The sequence below is a fragment of the Spermophilus citellus genome (genome assembly GCF_964194105.1).
Source record: "Spermophilus citellus genome assembly, chromosome: 1".
Lineage (NCBI taxonomy): Eukaryota > Metazoa > Chordata > Mammalia > Rodentia > Sciuridae > Spermophilus > Spermophilus citellus.
This window is the reverse complement of record NC_138182.1, coordinates 190,409,007-190,430,619: the sequence shown is the minus strand read 5'-3', so window position 1 is coordinate 190,430,619 and position 21,613 is coordinate 190,409,007. Positions and strand designations below refer to the sequence as shown.

The following is a 21,613-nucleotide window of genomic DNA, read 5'->3' as shown; positions in this document are numbered from 1 at the left end:
GAGGTTGTGCATAATAAAATTCACTTGGAATTAACTAATTTTGTATGTTGATTTTTTTTTTCTTTTTTTTTTTTTTTTTTTTTTTTTTTTGCTTATATGGTTCATTCATTTCAGCAAGTATGTATTGAATACCTGCTATGTACCAGGTACTCTTTAGTCCCAGGATAGAACAGTGAACAAATAGGTATTGTTTCTAAACTCATGGAGTTTTTCTATCTATAGGACTCCAGGTGTTTGTTAGTGTGTTTTTAAGACTTTTATTTCGGGGTTAGAAATTGGATAAATTATTTAGTAGAGAGGAAAACTATACCTTAATGACCTATCTGTGCTATCAGTTTTTTTAAAAAAAGCAACTCTCTGGTGCTGTATACAGTATACATCTTCCTAGGGGTTATGTTCATGTATTTATTTCAGTAAAAGTATTGCTTAGGCATAGAAGATAGAGTGCTCTCCAGGAAACTTTAGTATGTCTGGGTTTACCTGTTATGTTTGAAGATTACTTGATAGAATGCGTCCTCAAAGTCTATGACCATATAGCCCCATGTTTCTAAAAGTACTGGTTATATAAGAAGACATATTATTATTTTTTGTTTTAGAGAGAATTTTTTTAATATTTCTTTTTTTTTTTAGTTTTCGGCGGACATAACATCTTTATTTGTATGTGGTGCTGAGGACCGAACCCAGCGCCGCGTGCATGCCAGGCGAGTGCGCTACCGCTTGAGCCACATCCCCAGCCAAAGAAGACGTATTATTACTTTACAGTTGTTCTAATCATATTGATAATCGTTTTTTGGATTTTGCATGTTCAATAGGTCGAATCATTTATTTTGGACCAAGAAGACTTGGATAACCCAGTGCTTAAAACAACATCAGAGATCTTCTTGTCGAGTACTGCAGAAGGAGCAGACTTACGCACTGTGGATCCAGAGACACAGGCACGACTAGAAGCATTGCTTGAAGCAGCAGGTACTTTCTTTTTTTTTTTTTTGGATTGCTTTATTTATTTTAATCTCTTCATAAAGTCTAGACCTCTCTATAAAGTTATACAAGATTATCCTCAAATTATGTAACATACGAAATATGCAATCACTGTAAAATTTATTTTTTATTTCCTAAAGAAAATGTTCACATTTCATATTTTAAAAAATTCTTGGCTGGGGCTAGGGTATCTAGAAGGTAAATATTAAAAAAAAAATTCTTGGCTGAAGGCAATGAGTGACTCAACTGTAGTTTTTTTTTTTTAAAGAGAGAGGTGAGAGAGAGAGTTTTTTTTTTTTTTTTTTAATTTAATTTGGTACTAGGGCTCGAACCTAGGGGCACACCTCAGTGCCTCACTGAGTTGCTTAGTGCCTCAATAAGTTGCTGAGGCTGGCTTTGAACTCACGATCCTCCTGTCTCAGCTTCCCCAGCCGCTGAGATTACAGTCATGCACCACTGTGTCTGGCCTACTTATTCATTTTAATCAGTGCGTAACTTAATTAAAAATAGCTCTTTTTTTATTTAATAGACATCTTTAAAAATTTTTTTATTTGTAAATGGACACAATACCTTTATTTATTTATTTTTATGTGGTGCTGAGGATCGAACCTAGTGCCTCACATGTGCTAGGCAGTTGCTCTACCACTGAACAACAATCCTAGTTCCTACATAATAGGCATTTAAATTAAAAAAAAAACATAAACTTGTACTAAAACATGTCAAGCTATGTTAATTATTTGTTCTGAAGTATTATAAAAGAAAAATTTGTGATAAAAACATACCTTCTCAAAATAGTACATATCATTTTATATTGTATAATCTGCTCGTTATTTGCTATACAAAGTTTTCATGGCATTTTAACGAAAACCTTTTATCACTCCTAAATGCAAAAATTTTTATAATCTCTGAATATGACCTTTTTGCAATATGTTTACTTTGTATAGCATTCCTTTTATTTGTTTAATGCATTTATGCATGCACATTATACACACATAAGAATTTCATCTAGATGAATAATTTATAACATTAAAAAAAAGTGCATAGAAGCTTATTAGGGTGCCATATTTTTACCTTATCCTATATTAATGCTGTTAAGATGTGGAATACTCAAGGTTTAAAAATGTATAGAAAATTTCATTCAGCTTATGAGTGAATACTTTAATAAACATTAAAGGGACATTCAGAAAGATCATAGCAGCCTTTAAAATAATAAGAAAAATTTGTATTTGGTCAGTTAAGGACTAGGGGAAAAGTAAAACATGAAGGAAATTAGCATTTTTATAGTGTTCTTGGAAACAGACATTGCATTAGGAAAATATTTACTCAATATCTTGAAACTCTTTAAACTCTCCTGTTATGGAAAAGCATAGTGGCATAAAAGTATATAATATAATTTGTAGCAGATTAACTTTTGGTCTTTGTGTCTTTTAAACTGATAGAAACTTAAGATTAGATGGAATAAAATACTTAAGTATCCAGCAAAGACTGATAATTAAAAAGAAACAAAATGTAAAGATGGATTATGTTGGATTTCCCTCCTAGTCTGGATCTCTTGTGAATCTCCAAGTTATGAGTTATGCATATATTGTATTAGATCTGAAATGTCATTGCTATGTTACATCTAATTTATTTATTTATTTTTCTGTGTTTTAGAACCTTACTTTGTTTTGTTTTGCTTAGATAAGAGAGAAATATGAAAGGTGTTTCTCTTCTCCAGGTCTCATAAGGACTAATTTTCTGTTCCTTTCCAAGCCCAAATTTGTTTATGGTTGGTAGTACATATTACTTTCTGGTTTAGGCTACAGAACTGTTGTGAGAACTATTCTGTGATCTCCCCAGTTAAGAATTTTAAACTCATATCTTTTTCTAATGTGTACATCATGATTCTCATTCAGAGTTTTTGGGGTTCATTAAGCATTCTTTCTCCCTTTTTCTTTGGTTTGTAGTATGACTGATATAAATAGCAAGATATATCTTAGAGTGACTTGTTTTTATAACCTATATTATGAAAGAGAAAATAAATCTTGAAAATAATAGTTATCTTTCAGGAAGTATCAGAAAAGATTAAATTTTAAATTTTTGTATATTTTAACAATTTAAACTCTTGACATTGATGGTTATGATGTTGTGTCCAAAGAAACTGTCAAATATATTTAAAAATAGTGTGCCTTTTTCTAAGACCTATGCAAGACAGTATTTAAATTTTCTTTTTTCCTTTTCGTGTGTGTGTGTGTGTGTGTGTGTGTGTGTGTGTGTGTGGTGTTGGGTGTGTGTGTGTGTGTGTGTGTGTGTGTTTGTGGTGTTGGAAATTAAATCCAGGGCTTCCACTCAAGCTAGGCAAATGCTGTATCACTGAGCTATATAACCCCAGCCTTTAAGACAATTGTTTAGTGAACATTTTTGTGTGTGTGTGCAGCAAATATTTTTTTTTTTTAAAGAGAGAGTGAGGGAGAGAGAGAGAGAGAGAGAGAGAGAGAGAGAATTTTAATATTTATTTTTTAGTTTTCGGCGGACACAACATCTTTGTTTGTATGTGGTGCTGAGGATCGAACCCGGGCCGCACGCATGCCAGGCAAGCGCGCTACCGCTTGAGCCACATCCCCAGCCCCTGCAGCAAATATTTTAATTTGCTTTTTGAACGTTGTGTAGAGCCTATAGCATTCTAGTGGAATTTATAGAATTATTTTTGTGTTTTTAGTTATGAGATCATGGTAAACATTACCAACCTTTCTTAAGGAAGATAGCTGGATTTTGTTGGTTTGTTTGTTTTTGTGATATTGGGGAATTGAATAACCAGGGCCTTGTACATGCTAGTCAAGTCCTCTACCTCCTAGATCCATAGCCCATGAAAAAATTCTTGTCACTAATTTAACTTAAAGCAGAGCTGAGAATACTCTTTTCTTTAACATTGAGATTCTTAGAAAAAATTGAGACCATGTCAAGAAGAACTTTAATCACATGCATATTTTGATCTATCTTTACTCTAGATACTATTAAATATATATATTAAATATTAAAAAAAAATATATAAATATTTATTAGTTGTTGATGGACCTTTATTTTTAATTAATTAATTTATTTATATGTGGTACCCAGTGCCTCACACATGCTAGGCAGGCGCTCCACCACTGAGCTACAATCCCATCCCTACTGTTGAATATTTTTATATGTAATCATTTATGAAGTGCTAAATAAATTCGTTTTTTTTTTTTTTTTTAAAGAACATCAAGGGCTGGGGTTGTGGCTCAGTGGTAGAGTGCTTGCCTAGCACATGTGAGGCCCTGGGTTCGATCCTCAGCACCACATAAAAATAAAATAAAATAAAAGGTGTTGTGTACAACTACAACTAAAAATAAAATATTAAAAAAAAGGAACATTAAAACCTTCAATTTTAAGGGCTGGGGATATAGTTCAGTTGGTAGAGTGCTTCCCTTGCATGCACAGATCCCTGGGTTCAATCCCCAGCACCACAAAAAATAAATAAATAAAAATAAAAAATAAACAACAGGCTAGGGATGTAGCTCAGTGGTTAAGTACCCCTGGACTAAATCCCTGGTACCCCCCACCCCCCAAAAGCTAAAAACTTAAATTTTAAATACACACCTATTATAATATAGCTAAAGCAGTATGAAATGTACTAAGTAGATAACAAGTAGATAGACCTTCATTGTCTATCAAGGGTGTATATATACTTCCTCGCTTTTACCCTGTAGTAATATAACTACATGTAGATGTTTAAGCATACATAATTTAAAAAAAAAGAGGTCAAATGTGGGACTACACATCTGTAATAATCCCAACTACTCAGGAGGCTGGATAGGAGGCTAGCTTCTGCAACTTAGGGAGATCCTATCAAAAAAAAAAAAAAATGAGGATGTTAGTGGTAAAGTGCCTTTGGGTTCAATTCTCTGTAGGAAAAAAAAGGCAGGATCATACTATACAAAATATCTCCTTCATTAATACCAAAAATACCATAGACATATACCCTATACCAGAGGTTTATGGTATGACTGTGAACTTCTAAATCTTATTTACTTGAAACAATGAGCATCCTGTTAAGTTTTATTTGGAGTTAGGTAGAAGATAAATTAATAAGTGCATTGTGAAGATGGAAGCACTAAAATTTGGGTGGTTATGCCATAGTCTTGACATTAGTGGCAGAATTGAAATTATCAACCTTGTCTTTGACAATTAGCCATATCTATAGAGGCTATGTCCTTTCTTTGCCCTAGAAAATGATGTTTTGAAATGTAATTACAATTTGTACTTTTATGCCTTTTCTTCCCCTGTACTACCTGATTGACGGTCACAAAGGAATTGGCAAGTTGTCAACTGCTGATGGTAAAGCTTTTGCAGATCCTGAGGTACTCCGGAGATTGACATCCTCGGTTAGTTGTGCTTTGGATGAAGCTGCTGCTGCACTGACACGGATGAGAGCAGAAAACAGCCACAATGCAGGACAAGTGGACACGTATGTGTTTAATGCAGTTTATTAGACATCCTTGAGTGGATCTTACCAATTTTGGTTAAATATATCTTTTGGAAGAGTTTATAAACATTAGCCAAATGGATATTAGAATGGATATTACATTTTAAGTGAGTATATAAATGTATGTATATTATGTAGATATAAAATTGATCTTTTTATTCTTGCATCCAACTCCTATTCATTGAGTATTCATGTGGAATATACACTAGAGTATATAAGAAATCCAAATTCAACTTAGTGAGGCCCTGTCTCAAAAAAAATAAAAAATAAAAAAAGTCTGGGGTTGTGGCTCAATGGTTAAATGCCCCTGGGTTCAATCTCTGGTACCAAGAAAAAAAAAGAAAAAAGAAATGCAAACCAAAAACCAGGTTTCTACTTCTAAGTTACTTATTCTAGAGGTTATAGTAGTGAACTCTAAACTGGCTGCTAGAGAAGTAATAAATGAAATGGGTTACTAATGTAGTAGTCTAGTTGCTTACTACTCAGATATTGCATGAGCATCACATCAGAGCTTGTTAAAAATACAGTATCTTGTTGCTGGGGCTGTAGCTCAGTGGCAGAGCACTTGCCTAGCATGTGTGAGGCACTGGGTTTGATCCTCAGCACCGCATTAAAAAACAATGCTAAACAAATAAAGGCATGCTGTCCATCTACAACTATAAAAAAAATACAATATCTTGGGGCTGGAGTTATAGGTCAGTGATAGAGCACTTGCCTAGCATGTGTGAGGCACTGTGTTCAATTCTCAGCAACGCATATAAGTAAATAAAATAAAGGCACAATGACAACTTAAAAAAAAAATATATGTATGTATATAGAAACACAGACTCTTGGATCCTACCCCAGATTACTAAATCAGAATCTGCATTTTTTTTCCTTTTTGTGGTACTAGGGATTGAATTTACCAGGGGTACTCTACCTGGGCATTATGGAGCTGAACCCCTCCTTTCTTCTTATTTTTTATCTTGAGACAAGGTTCTACTAAGTTGCTAAGGATGGCCTTGAACTCGTGATCCTCTTACCTCAGCTTCCTGAGTGGGGGGATTACAGGAATTTACCACCATACCACCAGAATCTACAGTTTTTTTCCCCTAGTCATTCTCTAGTAGTTCTCCCTTCCTCCCTTCTCCTGAAGAATCCACATTTTAATAAGAAATGTGGGTGATTTTATGCACAATAAAATTTAGGATTCACTGATGTGGTTAGTCATTTTATAGTAAAATTATTTTCTTAGATTTTCACCTTCACTGTTATCAAATAAGATTGTAAATGGAAATTATTTGAAGCATCTAATACTTCAAAAGATTTTATTTAAAATCTATTGTAATATATTAGAAAATTTTGAATGATAAACATTGTTATTTTCAAATTCACTTTTTGACTTCATTAATGTGAATAATTAGAGTTGCAGACAGGATGCTCAGCAAATAAGATGTTCCTACAATATAATTTTTCTCTTTCTGTAGTAACATTTTTGTATGTGTGACTCTATACTTGATGTAATTTATCATAGGATCCTGAGTCTTCTTGTGTCAGGTAATTGTTGAATGGTTTTGTTTTCAGTCGCAGTCTGGCAGAAGCTTGTTCAGATGGAGATGTGAATGCTGTTCGCAAATTGCTAGATGAAGGCAGAAGTGTAAATGAACATACAGAAGAAGGAGAAAGCCTGCTGTGTTTGGCTTGTTCAGCAGGGTATTATGAATTAGCACAAGTAAGCAGAAATAATCTTTAGTAATTAAAATTGTAGAAAGGTTTTGATGTTTTATTTATTTTTATTACTTATAATTCAAGGCCAGGTTCTCTCCTTCCCTTTTCCCTTTTTGGCAATAGGCAAAATATAAATTTACACAATTCATTTTATTGCCTGTACATGCAATGAGCGTGGTTCATTTTTCTACCACTTTCTCAAAACTAGTTCTAATGAATAAGAAACTGATAGAAATAATAATTATATTTTAAACTTTTCTTTAGAAACAATATGCAGATAAAATAGGAAGAAGTGCTTTATTTCCATTGCATTCAGATTATCCCAATTCTTTGTGTTTTTCCTTCAGTGTTAGAGCAATTTGGGAAAGTCATATTTTTATCAGTTAATTTATATCTAGTGAGTGTAGTTTTACTGCTGTCTTGTTAGATAACCTGAAACATGACACAACATTTTTTTGGTGGGACCGGTAGTGGTACTGGGGATTGAATCCAGGGGCCCTTAACCACTGAGCCATAATCCCAGCACCGCCCCTTCTTTTGTGGTGCCAAGGATTGAACTCAGGGCCTTGTGCATGTGAGGCAAGCATTCTACCACCTGAGCTATATCCCCATCCCCCCAGCCTTTTTTTTTTAATATTTATTTTTTACTTGTATTTAGACACAATACCTTTATTTTATTTATTTATTTTTATGTGGTGTTGAGGATCGAAACCAGAGCCTCGCACGTGCTAGGTGAGGGCTCTACCACTGAGCCGCAACCCAGCCCCCCCCACACCCCTTTTTATTTATTTAGAGGCAGGTCTTGCTGAATTACTTAGGGTCTCTTAGCTAAGTTGCTGAGACTGCCTTTGAAAAACTCATGATCCTCTGGCCTCAGCCTCCCGAGCCTCTGGGATTAGAATTGCACCTGGCTTTATAACACAACTTCTTTGACCATAACAGTCACATTTTATAATAGGATGGCTAATGGGATCTTACTTTATTTAAAGATTAATATATTATGGTATTATAAGATATAGCATCTGACCTGGCATTATGAAAAGTAAAAATTTGTGTGTTTTCCTCAAAAGTGATTACTTTTGAATTTTCCTCATCCCTTTAAAATATCTTCCCCATTCAATGTTCTCTAGAAATACTATTAATAGTAAGAATTGATAATTTCTTTCTGTGTATGTTCTTTTGTTTTAAAGGTATTGCTAGCTATGCATGCTAATGTTGAAGATCGAGGGAATAAAGGAGACATAACTCCCTTGATGGCAGCTTCCAGTGGAGGTTATTTAGATATTGTGAAATTATTACTCCTTCATGATGCAGATGTCAACTCCCAGTCTGCAACAGGTATGCAGAGAATGATAATGTTCATTGGTATATAAATTGATAACAAGTAATTGTAACCTGAGAGATACAAGTTTGATTCCTGGGGAAACCCAGTATAAACTGTATAGAAAAAATATCTTAGCTTTTCTGTAGAATCTCTGAAGAAAATATTAATTTGATATCTTCTAAAGTCTTTAAAACAAATATAATTTATTTGGTCAATATTAATGGTTTTTCTGCTGCAGTTTCTTTTTTTTTGCCACAATGATATGTAATGCCATAAGGAGGCAAAATTATGAAGTGTATCTCCTGTAATTCCTTATCTCATTTAAATACAACTTCCTTGATTTTAGGTTATAGATTAACATGAGAATGTTTACCTGGTAGGGTTTTTCATGTGAATTGTGCTGAATACATTTTCTGGTAAGATATTCTTGTGTATCATAAAAGCTACCCTAGTAAGGACTACTCTTAGTTATTGATGTGTCACAGACTCATAGCTATGACCAGCCTTTGTAGTAAGTATGTCTTGAGCTGTAGATGTAGATTTGGTAATGAGTTTCCTTGAGTCATAGTCTTTTAAAAAAGTGTTTCCTGGGGCTTGGGTTGTGGCTCAGTGGTAGAGCGCTTGCCTAGCATGTGCAAGGGCACTGGGTTCGATCCTCAGCACCACATAAAAATAAATAAATAAAATAAAGGTATTGTGTCTAACCATAACTAAAAATAAAAAATACAAAGTGGGTTTTTTTGGGAGAAGTTATGCAGATAGGGATATATACCTTGCTAAGTCATGTAGTAAATGTAGGTTAAAGATAATGGTTAAGAGGAAAATATACCTAAAACAATGAATTGTCTTATGAATAAATCTGTAAAGATAAAGAAGTTAAAGAACATTAAGAAATAAATATGCATAGAAAGAAGGTGTCGAGTTTTTCTAAGTTATATAATGAAAGAAAAATAGTAATTGTGAGTAATACATTAGAATATTTTATGAGACTGATGAGTTACTTGTTGTGCTGAGGAAACTTGCAGTAGAATATTTTTGATAAAGAAGTGTTGAAAGCAACTTTTCAAGATGACATTTAAAGTATTTGAAAAGTTGAGGAAATATTTGAATGTATTTTTGTTCTTCTGCAATTCTTTTAACACAAAGAAAGTTTTAAAAATTCAGTTTTAGGAGACATACATTTGTTATTGAAGAGTAATACAGACTTATTTAAAGCTTGCCAAATATTTTTTAGTATTTTATTTAATTTGATGAAAATGTATTTGTTCATTCTTATTTGCTATTCTGCACTTGGCTGGTTGAAGATAATATATCTATTATAATCTATTTTCACTTAGTTTATCAAAGAGACAATACTAAGAAATAAATGTACAACAACATAATTTTACAGTTAACAGTTTTTCAATAGAATATTAAGTGGGTCAGTGCTATGACAATAATGTAAATGACTAAAAAAACCCATTATTGCTATTGATACTGGTGCTCCTACTACTACCATCATCATTACTACTACCTGATGTTTCCCTATGTTTTTTCCATTTTTATATGGAATGAGAATGTTAGTCTTAGGAAAGTGGACTGTTTTGCCTGCCATTTAGTTCAGCTGATTAGCTTGACAAATACTGTGGTTGAACCCTTGAAAATGACTCCTTGTATTAATTTAATTTGGAAAATCTCAGATTTACATAAAGAAGATACATTTTAGACAGTATTGGTAAACTACTAAATTTACTTAATTTTTTTATCTGATTATTAAAGTAACATATGCTCATTATAGAAACATTGAAGGTAGATATGGTGGCACAGGCCTGTAACCCCAGCTACTTGGGAGGCTAAGGCAGGAGGATTACAAGTTCAAGGCCAGCCTGGGCAATTTAGCAAAACCCTGCCCCCAAATAAAATAGAAAGAGCTGGGATATAGATCAGTGGTAGAGCACTTGTCAAGTGTATGTGAGATCCTGGGTTCAATTCCCAGTAACTCAAAACATTTGAGAAATGCGGGAAAGTAAAAAAGATCAAGGAATATTCTCACAATCTTTGTGACCCAGAAAATCCACTATTGCCATGTTCCATTCAATATTTTTAATGTAAAAAGATGCATAGTTGAAATCTTAACCCTATGTGCAATTTGTTTGACTTCGCTTTTTTTTTTAAAGCTCTTTATAAACATTTGCAAGGTTTATGTAATATTCTGTTGTGTTGCTAGAACATCATTTTTGTTTTTTGCAGGGGGGGGCATTCATTGATTGCTGAACCATAGCAAAAGATTTAAATTAAGATGATAAAATAAAGATTTTGATTCTGGTTATCAATGTCATGCTAGGTACATACTCTTTTGAGAAATATGCAACAAAATAGTATATTGAAACACAGATACAATTGTACACAGATTAAAAAAGAGATCTAAAGTAGATATAGGGCTGGGGGTATGGCTCAGCAGTAGAGCGCTCGCCTAGTGTGTGCGAGTCCCTGCGTTTGATCATCAGCATCACATATAAAATACATAAAATAAAGGTATTGTGTCCAACTACAATTAAAAAAATATATGTAAATTTTTTTTTTTTTTTTTTTGTCTCACAAGTCATTTATTCTGATGAGGGTCAAGCCAGAAAATTCATGTGAAACATTTCAATGTTAAGGCATAATTCCGATTTGGTAGAAAATTCTATGGTTTTACAAGAGCAAGGTTTACAATATGAGAGACATTAGAATAAATAGATAGTAAATGGCATTCTGAAAAAAGTCTTAAATCTGCCTATATTATGGGATTAAAGGAAAATTCCTTCTGCAATATTTCATTTAGGCCTAGGATGAAATTAAAACCCAAAGGTAATTTAATTTAATTTTATTATCACTAAAAGTATTTTTCAATAAAAAAAAGTATGTATTGTCCCCCTGGGAGTGGTGGTGCACACCTGTAATCCCAACTACTCAGAAATCTAAGGCAGAAGGATCTCAAGGTCAACATCCTTCTCAGTGAGTAGACCTTGTGTCAAAACAAAATTTAAAAGATGTCTGGGGATGTAGTAGTGTCCTTGCCTACTCTGTATGAGGCCCTGATTTTGATTCCCAGTCCCCCCCAAAAGTTGGTATTTTTCTTCACTCCTTATTTTTAAACACTAAGTATCCCTGAAGACCTTAAAAGAGCATGCTACAGGGATACTGCCACATCGATGTTCATAGCAGCACAATTCACAATAGCTAGACTGTGGAACCAACCCAGATGCCCTTCAATAGATGAATGGATAAAAAAAAATGTGGCATTTATACACCATGGAATATTACGCAGCACTAAAACATGACAAAATCATGGAATTTGCAGGGAAATGGATGGCACTAGAGCAGATTATGCTTAGTGAAGCTAGCCAATCCCTAAAAAACAAATACCAAATGTCTTCTTTGATATAATGAGAGCAACTATGAACAGAGTAGGGAGGAAGAGCAGGAAGAAAAGATTAACTTTAAACAGAGACATGAGATGGGAGGGAAAGAGAGAGAAAAGGGAAATTGCATGGAAATGAAGGGAGACCCTCATTGCTATACAAAATTACATATAAGAGGTTGTGAGGGGAATGGGAAAATTAACAAGGAGAGAAATGAATTACAGTAGATGGGGTAGAGAGAGAAGATGTGAGGGAAGGGGAGGGGGGATAGTAGGGGATAGGAAAGGTAGCAGAATGTAAATATTTTTTTATAAAATAAAGTAGGTATAGATGAGGGGGGAATGGGGTTGTGGCTCAGTGGTAAAGAGCTTGCTTAGCACATGTCAAGCACTGGACTCGATCTTCAGCACCACATACAAAACAAATAAATAAAATAAAGGTATCATGTCCATTTATAACTAAAAATATTTTAAAAAAACTCAAATATTGTAGGTACATATGTAATTCCTGATCTCTGGCCTTGCTTGTCTTCTTTCATGGTTTCTGAGGAACTGGGAGGGGATAGGGATTCTGAAGTTATTTGAAACAGTTGGAAAAGCACTGGATTGTTCCTGTATCTTTATCTTCCTTTTTTTAAAAAGGAAGTGCTGCATTTGAGAGAAAAAGACTTTCTTGAGGTCAAGTTTACTTTTTTTTTTTTTTTAAAAGCTCAAAAGGGGTATACTGTATAGAAGGAAGGGGTGTCATGAAGCAGACAGTAAGCATACACTTTAAAAAATTTTTTTTTTAAATTTTTGTACTGGGGATTAAACCCAGGAGTGCTTAACCACTGAGCCACATCCCCAGCCCTGTTTTTCTGTTTTATTTAGAGACAAAGTCTCTAAATAGTTGCTTAGGGCCTTACTAAGTTGCTGAGGCTGGCTTTTTTACCTCGATCTTCCTGCCTCAGCATCCTGAGCCGTTGAGATTATAGGTGTGTGGTACTGTGTCTGGCAAGCATACACTTGTTTGTGGTGCTAGGGATTGAAACCAGGGCCTTGTGCATGAGAGGTAAGCACTCTACCAACTGAGCTATATCCCCAGCCCAAGCATACACTTCTTGATAGGCTCCTCTCTACACCTCCAGATACTCAATGGAATACTCTCCTCGACCATGTACCCCTTCCCATTTCCATTGATGGCTTTAACTTGTACTTCATTGGAAAAATAGAAGATTTCAGAAGGAAATTACTTCATCTTCTAACCAGTAAATTTATAATCAGGCTCAGTTTTTAATTCATTCGTTCATTTTGTCCAACAAACTGTGCCTACTGCCTGCGTGTTATAATCACTTAGGGAAATTGTTAAAAATATAGGTTCGTGTTCCTTCCAGACTCCAAAGCAGTCCTCTAGGAAGAGGTCAGGTTTTAAAACCATAGCTCTGCACTTCAGCTCTGTTGGGGTATATGTTAACCATTCTAGTCACTTGCTTTTACTTCCAGTTTCTTTGATATTAGATATCCTTTCTTTCCTTTAGGAATCCTATTCATCTTTTCAAGTCCAGTACAAATATAGCTGTTTCTTCTTTGGAAAAGCATAAACCTAACAAACAAAAAAACTCGACAGCTTTATTGAGATAAAATTCACTTGTATAAGGGTACAATAATGATTGTTAGATTTCAAGAGTTGTTCCATCATCAGTATAATCTAATAGAATTCTAGAATATTTTTTATCATCACAAAAGAGTCCTATGCCCATTTCAATAATTTCAGACTTAGCCACCACTTGTCTATTTTCTAACTACAGATTTATCTTTTCTAGGCATTTTATATTGCCCAGACACTTATAATATATAGTCTTTTGTACTGACACCCCCCAGCCCTTGGTGATACTGGGGATTGAACCCAGGAGTGTTCTATTACAGAACTACATCCCCAGACTTTTGAGACAGGGGCATTTTTTTTCCTTTATTTTTCTTTGTATCAAGGATTGAACCCAGGGACACTTAATCACCAAGCCACATCCTCAGCCCTTTTTTATGTTTTATTTTGAGACACAGTCTTGCCAAGTTGCTGAGTCTGCCTTTGAACTTGTGATCCTCCTGCCTCAGCCTCCCAAGTCACTGGGATTACAGGCATGCACCACCACTCCCAGCCGTATTGGACCTTTAAGAGCATCTTTTAATTAGGAGAAAATTAAGATAATTCTGTAATTAGTGACAACAACAATAACAAAAGAACTTGAGATGGTAGTTGTAGTGTTTTATGTAAGGGAATTAAAGAATTATAACTGATTATAATTATATTTTGTGTCAGTTTCATATTTCTCTTTGTTCTTCATTAGGAAATACTGCACTAACTTATGCCTGTGCTGGAGGATTTGTTGACATTGTGAAAGTGCTACTTAATGAAGGTGCGAATATAGAAGATCATAATGAAAATGGACATACCCCTTTAATGGAAGCGGCCAGTGCAGGTCATGTGGAAGTTGCAAGAGTCCTTCTAGATCATGGTGCAGGCATCAACACTCATTCTAATGAATTCAAAGAAAGTGCTCTTACACTTGCATGCTACAAAGGTACTCTCTATATATGTATGAATAGTTATAATTTTATTGACAACTTTGAATAGCAAGTATTGAGTATTTGAGTTAACTTTGTTTTATCTGTGCTATAAGATTATGTAGTTTATACAAGATTATATAGAAAGCCCATTTTTAGCCTGTATTTTCTGTAGTATAGTTTCCCAGTGTATGTTTCTTTTATTTTAATTTAAATTTATTTAATTAGCTATGAAGTCAACCAAATCACTTAGTACAGACTGAGATGGTTTCCATTACTTAATAACTTTTGTTTAATATTGTTTTTCCCCACCTTTATTTAAAAATAATACACACATAAAAATATTAATACATACTTGATACAGAAAACCTGAAAAATATGTTAAAGCGCAAAGGAATTTTTAAATGACATATAATGTCACCATCTAAAGGTAAAGAAGCTTGTAAATAATATTTTAGCAGTGTACTTCCAGTATGTTTTTAAGTATGTTTATAAAGAAGCACATATATATTTATTAAAATAATCATACACTAACACTATTTTATAGGCTGCTTATTTTATTTAACAGTATATCATAAACATTTTCTCATCTCAACAAATGTTCTTGCAATATAACTATTGATGATCACATAGAATTATGTGAGTAGCATAGTTGCATATATTACTATCTCAAATGATTTGAAAAAAAGAGAAGTCTTAAGAGTATGTTCTCTGCAGCTAATATGGGGTTTATTTGTCATCATGATAGAATTTTATTTTTCTATCATCCTAGTATATGAATTCTGTCCTCAAAGTTACTTATAAGCCAAGATGGTAGTTAGGGTCCCAACAATTCATTTTCTAGGAAGGCTGAAAAAGGTAAGGGCAAAACAGGGAGTGCCATGCCAATTTAGTAAGCTTCCTTTAAGGAATCTTTCAAGAAGTTTTTGCCTTATAACTCCCACTTTCATCTCCTTGGCTACACATTGCTACAAGAGAGGCTGGAAAATGTTGATTTTCAGTATTTAAGCATGTTGTCACCCAGATAAAATCAGAGTTATGTTATTAAGAAAGAATAAGACAATGGATTTTGGATAGGTTACTAGCAGTCTCTGCCAAAGACATCAAATGGATACACCATTATTGCCTATTGTTGGACACTTGAATTGTTCCCAGTTTTTCACTATTATTAAAAACACTGTGATAACATTCTTGTACAGACATTTTTGCCTAATCTCTGATTATTTCCTTAGGATAAATTCCTGGAAGTGGAATTGCTGGGTCAAAGGGTATGGACATTTTTAAGGCTTTTGATACATATTGCCAAATTGCCTTCTAGAAAGGTTGAACCAATTTACACTCCCACCAGCAGTGTTTGAGAGTGCCCTTTATCCCACCCTACACCCTCACCAACACTGGGTATTATTCTTTTTAATATTTGCCATTTTGATAGTTAAAAAGTGGTGTCTCATTTTAGTGTTTATTTCTTTAATAGGAAGGTTTAATATCTTTCATCATTTTTAATATTCATTTGTATTTGTTTTTTAAATTACCATTTCATATACTTCACTTATTTTTCTATTGGAGTGTTTGTCTTTTTCTTACTTACTACTGAGGCTTTTTATATATTAAATGTTTCAAGAAGATTGGAATTATTTTAAAGGGATTTTTCTTTGCCTGCTTATTGCCACAGTGAGTTTATGGTTATTTTAAAGCTGTTTTTTTTTTTTTTTTTTTTTTTTTTGTTTTTTTTTTTAGAAAATGTGATCCAGAGATACTTTACCTGGCTTTGTATTTGATTGCATTGTTTTGATTTGATAAGTAATTTTATAGAGATTAAATTAAGAAATAATCATTATCGTATTACTTAACTAGAATTTGGACCAATTTAGTCTTTAAAATCTAGATAATAGGACCTTGATGAGAGCCTGCTTATTGTTTTTGAGTTTTGCTTTGTAGAATTGTCATTATTTATTGAATTCAAAATAAATTGTCATGAATTGTATGTAGACATCTGAAAGAAAAAGATGCTTTATTTTAATACTTACATATTCAATTGATAGTCAATTCTTAAAATTTTTTTTTAAAGGCCATTTGGATATGGTTCGCTTTCTACTTGAAGCTGGTGCAGATCAAGAGCACAAAACAGATGAGATGCACACTGCCTTAATGGAGGCTTGCATGGTAATTTTAATTGCACCTGCTTAAAATTTAATAAGAAGACATGTATTTAAATGTCTGAAAATTATTAATTAATGTTTGGTTTATATAATTTCTTATCTAATTCTCAATTAAATACAGTGAATGCTTGAATATCTGTGTTTTGGGAATAGGACTGTAACATGTAATCCTAAAGTAATGTATTTGGCTTTAGAGATAGTGATAAAACTAATTTTGGAGATCGTAGACATATTTCTAATGTTTTTAATAGCTTGATATTAAAACCTTATAAAGAAGACTAGTCTCAAAATATCCTCCTAATATTTTAAGAGTGTGTACTCTGGATAGTCTGTATAACCTTAAAGACATTGCTTTTGTTGGATAAATTTTTAATCCAAATATTTTGTCAAAGAGAATAATCATGTTTAATTCTGCCAATCCAGAAACCATTTTTCTTCTCTAAGTACATAGATATCATACACATGTGTATCTATAAAAAGTATATCAAAGACATTCAAAGCATTCTAAGAAATTCGAAGGCAGCTTTACTAGTGAGAAAATGACTCTCGAAGTACAAAGTTTGAGATATGATTAAGTAAACTTTTCATTACCTTTGTTAATTCTTTTTTTTTTTTATTTTAATTTTTTATTGATTATTTAAAGCATTACATAGCTCATGATATATCATCTTTCATACATTAGACTCAAATTGTGTTTTGAACTCCCATTTTCACCCCAAATATAGATTGCAGAATCACATCTGTTACATATTCACATTTTTACATAATGCCATATTAGTGTCTGTTGTATTCTGCTACCTTTCTGTTAATTCTTATTTTGTTGACTGCTGCTGTGAGAAATCACTCAAAATATAATGTCTTAATACAATAGGCACTTAATAATCTTCCATATTTCTGGGTTAATTGAGTAGTTCTCTTGATCTCTTTCAATAGGGGAGAGTTTCTCATGTAGCTGCCATCAGATAGTGACTAAGTGGAATTTCTAAGATGATATAACTCATTTGTCTGGCACCTTGATGAGGTTAGCGGAAACGATGAGACTTCTCTCACCTTAGTTGCTCTCTCCATGTGACTTTTTTGGGCTTCTTTACTGAAAGCTGGATCCTGAGGATTGCATTTCAAGAGGCAAAAAACTGGCACAGCACCATTTCTACCATGGGGCAACACAGTTCCAAGTGGGGGAGATGGGCATAAAGTTCATCTCTTGATGAGGTGGTGTGATAAAGAATTTGCAGGCATATTTACACAGCTCTTCAGAAATTTTGTTATTTTTTTTAATCTGAAAAGTTCTTAAGACACATCTATATTGCTGTATTTCCAAGTAGAGCCCTTGTATCCTGTTCTACCAAATATATATGAGATTTCAAGGTATTCAGTAGAGTGCATTGTGGGGAAAAATATGAACTAATAATCTGTATAACTGACTAACAATTGGAAAATTTAATATATTTGCTTTAATGATTCTCTTGATTGCAGAGTAAACCAGGAATTTACTTTTAGAAACGACTTTCTCAAACTCTTAAAAATTATGAATAAACTATAATGTGTTTAAGTTAGGTACGACTTACATACAGTAAACTGACTGCCAAATCTCAAATGTAATGGCTTGAAATTTTATAATTTTATATATTTATATACCCTTGTAACAACCAGATTAAGATATAGCACTCCAGAAAACTCACTTATGCCCCTCTTTAACAGTAAACACTGTTGTATCTTCTGTCATCATAAAGTAGTTTTCCTGTTTTTGAACCTCATATAAATGATATAATACAATAAGTATTCTTTTGTGTCTGACTTCTTTCATTTTGTTCCATTTTACAGTAATTTTCTTTTTTCATTTCTGTTTAGTATTCCATTGTATAAATATACAATTTTTTTCTTTTAGTCTGCTATGATGGACATTTGTGCCATTTCCAGATCAAAAGCTGCTATGAATATTCTTGTATGTCTTTTGATTGATAATAGTAACTGTTTCTGTTGGGTATATGTCTAGAAGTAAAATCTCTATATGGGATGATTTTGACTATTAATTCTCTTTTCATTGGTCTGTTCAGATTTTGTATTTTTTCTTGAGTCAGTTTTGCTAGTTTGTGTTTTTAGGAATTTGTCCATTTCATCTAGGTTATGCAATTTTTTGGCATAGTGTTCATAGTATTTTTTTATGATCCCTTTTATTTCTGTATTAATGTTCTTTCTTTTATTCTTTTTTATGATCCCTTTTATTTCTGTATTAATGTTCTTCTTTTTATTCCTTTTTAGTAATTTTGACTCTTCTCATTTTTTCTTTGACAGTCTAATTAAAGGATTATCAACTTAGTTGATTTTTTTCCCAGAGAATCAACTTTGGGTTTTATAATTTTTCTTTATTTTCTATAGTCTATTTTATTTAATTCCACTCTATTATTTCCTCTGCTTTCTTTGAGTTTATTTTGTTATTCCTTTTCCATCTCTTGAGTTGGGACCTTAGATTATTGATTTGAGTTACTTCCTTTTCTAATCTGATGCTTAACTGTTGTAAATTTGCTTCTCAGCAGTGTTTAAGCTATGTCCTACAAAGTTTGATATGTTTTTTGTTTTCATTCAATTATCTTTTAAAATTTTCACTTGACTTCCTCATTGACTCATGGATTATTTTGATTAGTTTCCAAATGTTTGAAGATTTTCCTAATAGCTTTCTGTTAATGATTTCTAGTTTGATTCCATTGTTATTACTTTGTACAAAGAAAGACAACACACTTTATTTCAGTTCTTCAAAGGTTAAGGTTTGTTTCCTGACCTGGAGGTGGTTATATACCCTTTGTGAGCACTTGAAAAGATGGATATTCTGTTGTTGGGCAGAGTATACTTTGTCAATTAGATCTGTTGATTGATGGTAATTACTACTTTATCCTTTCTGATTTTCCATCTGGTTGTTCTCATAATTGTTGAGATATTGAAATCTTTAGCTATACTTGTGGGTTTGTCTGTTTCTTCTTTAGTGTCTTGACATTTGTATCATATTTCACATTTTAGAATTTTGTCATTTGGTGCATACACATACATTTTTCGAAGTGCTGTGTCTTTTGGGGGGGGGCATGGACCTTTTTATTATTATAGAAAGTCTCTGTTTCTGGTAATTTTCTTTGCTCTAGAGTCTCTTGTTTAATATTTATATAACTATTACTGTTCTCCTTTGATAATGCTTACCTATAAATGTTTTATTCTTTTCTTTCAACCTGCCTGTGTCATAATTTTGAAGCGTGAGTGCCTTATAGGTAGCTTATATTTGGATCATGATTTGTAATCCACTTTGTCAAGCTCTGTTTTTTAATTGGTTATTTAAAATAGTCCATTTAGGGCTGGGGATGTGGCTCAAGTGGTAGCGCGCTCGCCTGGCATGCGTGTGGCCCGGGTTCGATCCTCAGCACCACATACAAACAAAGATGTTGTGTCCACTGAAAACTAAAAAATAAATATTAAAATTATTTAAAAAATAGTCCATTTACATTTATATAATTATTGATATGGTGTTTTATGTTCTATGTCAAAATTTACTTTTTCATCCCTTTTCTCCATTTATTTATTTATTTTAACATATCATTAATAGTTTTAGGATCTTTTTCTGTTAACTCCTATATTTGATTCCTGGGATTGCTTTTATTGGTTATTTGGTGTCTTGATTATAAGTTACTTTTTTCTGGTCTCTTACTTTATCTAGTAATTTTTTTATTGTAAGCCATACACTGTGGGTAATTGCTTTTAGAAGCTCTGGATTATACTGTCCTCCCTTTTTTATCCTGGCAGCCAGTTATATTGTCAGTGGATCATTTTGATCCTGATGAGGCTTGATTTTACCTTACTTCTACAGTATAATGACTAGCTCTTGGGAATTACCTATCATCTCAACTGAAAGTCTGGGGTATTTATCACCAGTGGCTCCATTTTGACTTGAGCCTGAACCCCCAATGTCTCTAGGTTTTCAGTAGCTATTTTCTGCTACGCATCCTGAAGTCTCATCCTTGGCCAGCTCAACTCAGGACTTGCCCAAGTATCTGTAGAACGTGTGTGTGTGTGTGTGTGTGTGTGTGTGTGTGTGGTGTGTATGTACATGGTGCTATGTATTGAATCAGGGACCTTGCATATGCTGGGCAAGTTACTCTGGTACTTAAGCCTATGAAGAGAATTAAGCCTATGTAAGAAAATTTTATATGAATTTTTGGGAGTTCACTGTTTTCTTTTTCTCTATACCCTGCCTCCATTCTCCAAGTCCTGACTATCTTAGTTACCTTTTATTCTGATATTTATTCCTTTTTCCCAGCCAAATTTTCACTGTTTAGGCTTTATTTCCTTTGGCCAGTTTGGAATATACACTGGGAAAAAGCTGGAATGAGAATGTAGGCTTTATTTCATGTCCTCCTTTCTTTCATAGCCCTTACTTGATTGCTATCCAATTTCTCTGAACAGTTGCTATAAACAGCTGTGCACATGCTTGCACACACATGCATATATGCACATAAGCATACTACTGTTTCTCTCTCCTTTTTTGTGGTACTGGGGATTGAACCCAGGGGTGCTTTACCACTGAGCTACTACCCCGATTCTTTAAAAATTGTTTTTATTTTGAGATAGAGTCTCTAAGTTGTTGAGAATGGTCTTGAACTTGTTATTTCCTGCTGCCTTAGCTTCCCAAGTCTCTGGGGTTGTAGGTATGTGCCACAACACCCGACTTCCCCCAGCTTTTAAAATTGGGACAGTGAGTTCAATTCCAGCTACTTTTTCATGGCTAAGATCAAAGTCTTAGAATTTAAAAAAGAATAACTTTTTATTAATCTTTTTTAGTTGTAGATGAACACAACACCTTTATTTTATTTATTTATTTTTATGCATACTAAGCATAGAATCCAGAGTTTCACATATGCTAGGCAAGCACTCTGAGTAACTTCTGAGCTACAACCTCAGTTCCAAAATAAACTTATTTTTTAAAAATTTTTTTACATACATGACAATAGTGGAATGTGTTACACTCATTATTACCCATTTCCAAAACAAAC

General features: G+C 33.4%; 1 protein-coding gene across 5 annotated transcripts in view; it reads left to right on the top strand.

Moving 5' to 3' along the window:
* The window catches only part of ANKHD1 (ankyrin repeat and KH domain containing 1), a gene marked incomplete at its 3' end in the record, with an annotated part of 131,361 nt that overhangs the window by 36,761 nt on the left and 72,987 nt on the right, over nt 1-21,613 (top strand). For all 5 annotated transcript variants that reach the window (XM_081282385.1, XM_081282387.1, XM_081282388.1 and 2 more), the window contains exons 2-7: nt 813-966; nt 5,293-5,449; nt 7,031-7,178; nt 8,365-8,512; nt 14,205-14,438; nt 16,490-16,584. In XM_081282385.1, the coding sequence (XP_081138511.1) occupies nt 813-966; nt 5,293-5,449; nt 7,031-7,178; nt 8,365-8,512; nt 14,205-14,438; nt 16,490-16,584 (936 nt within the window). The remainder of the gene's footprint in view (nt 1-812; nt 967-5,292; nt 5,450-7,030; nt 7,179-8,364; nt 8,513-14,204; nt 14,439-16,489; nt 16,585-21,613) is intronic.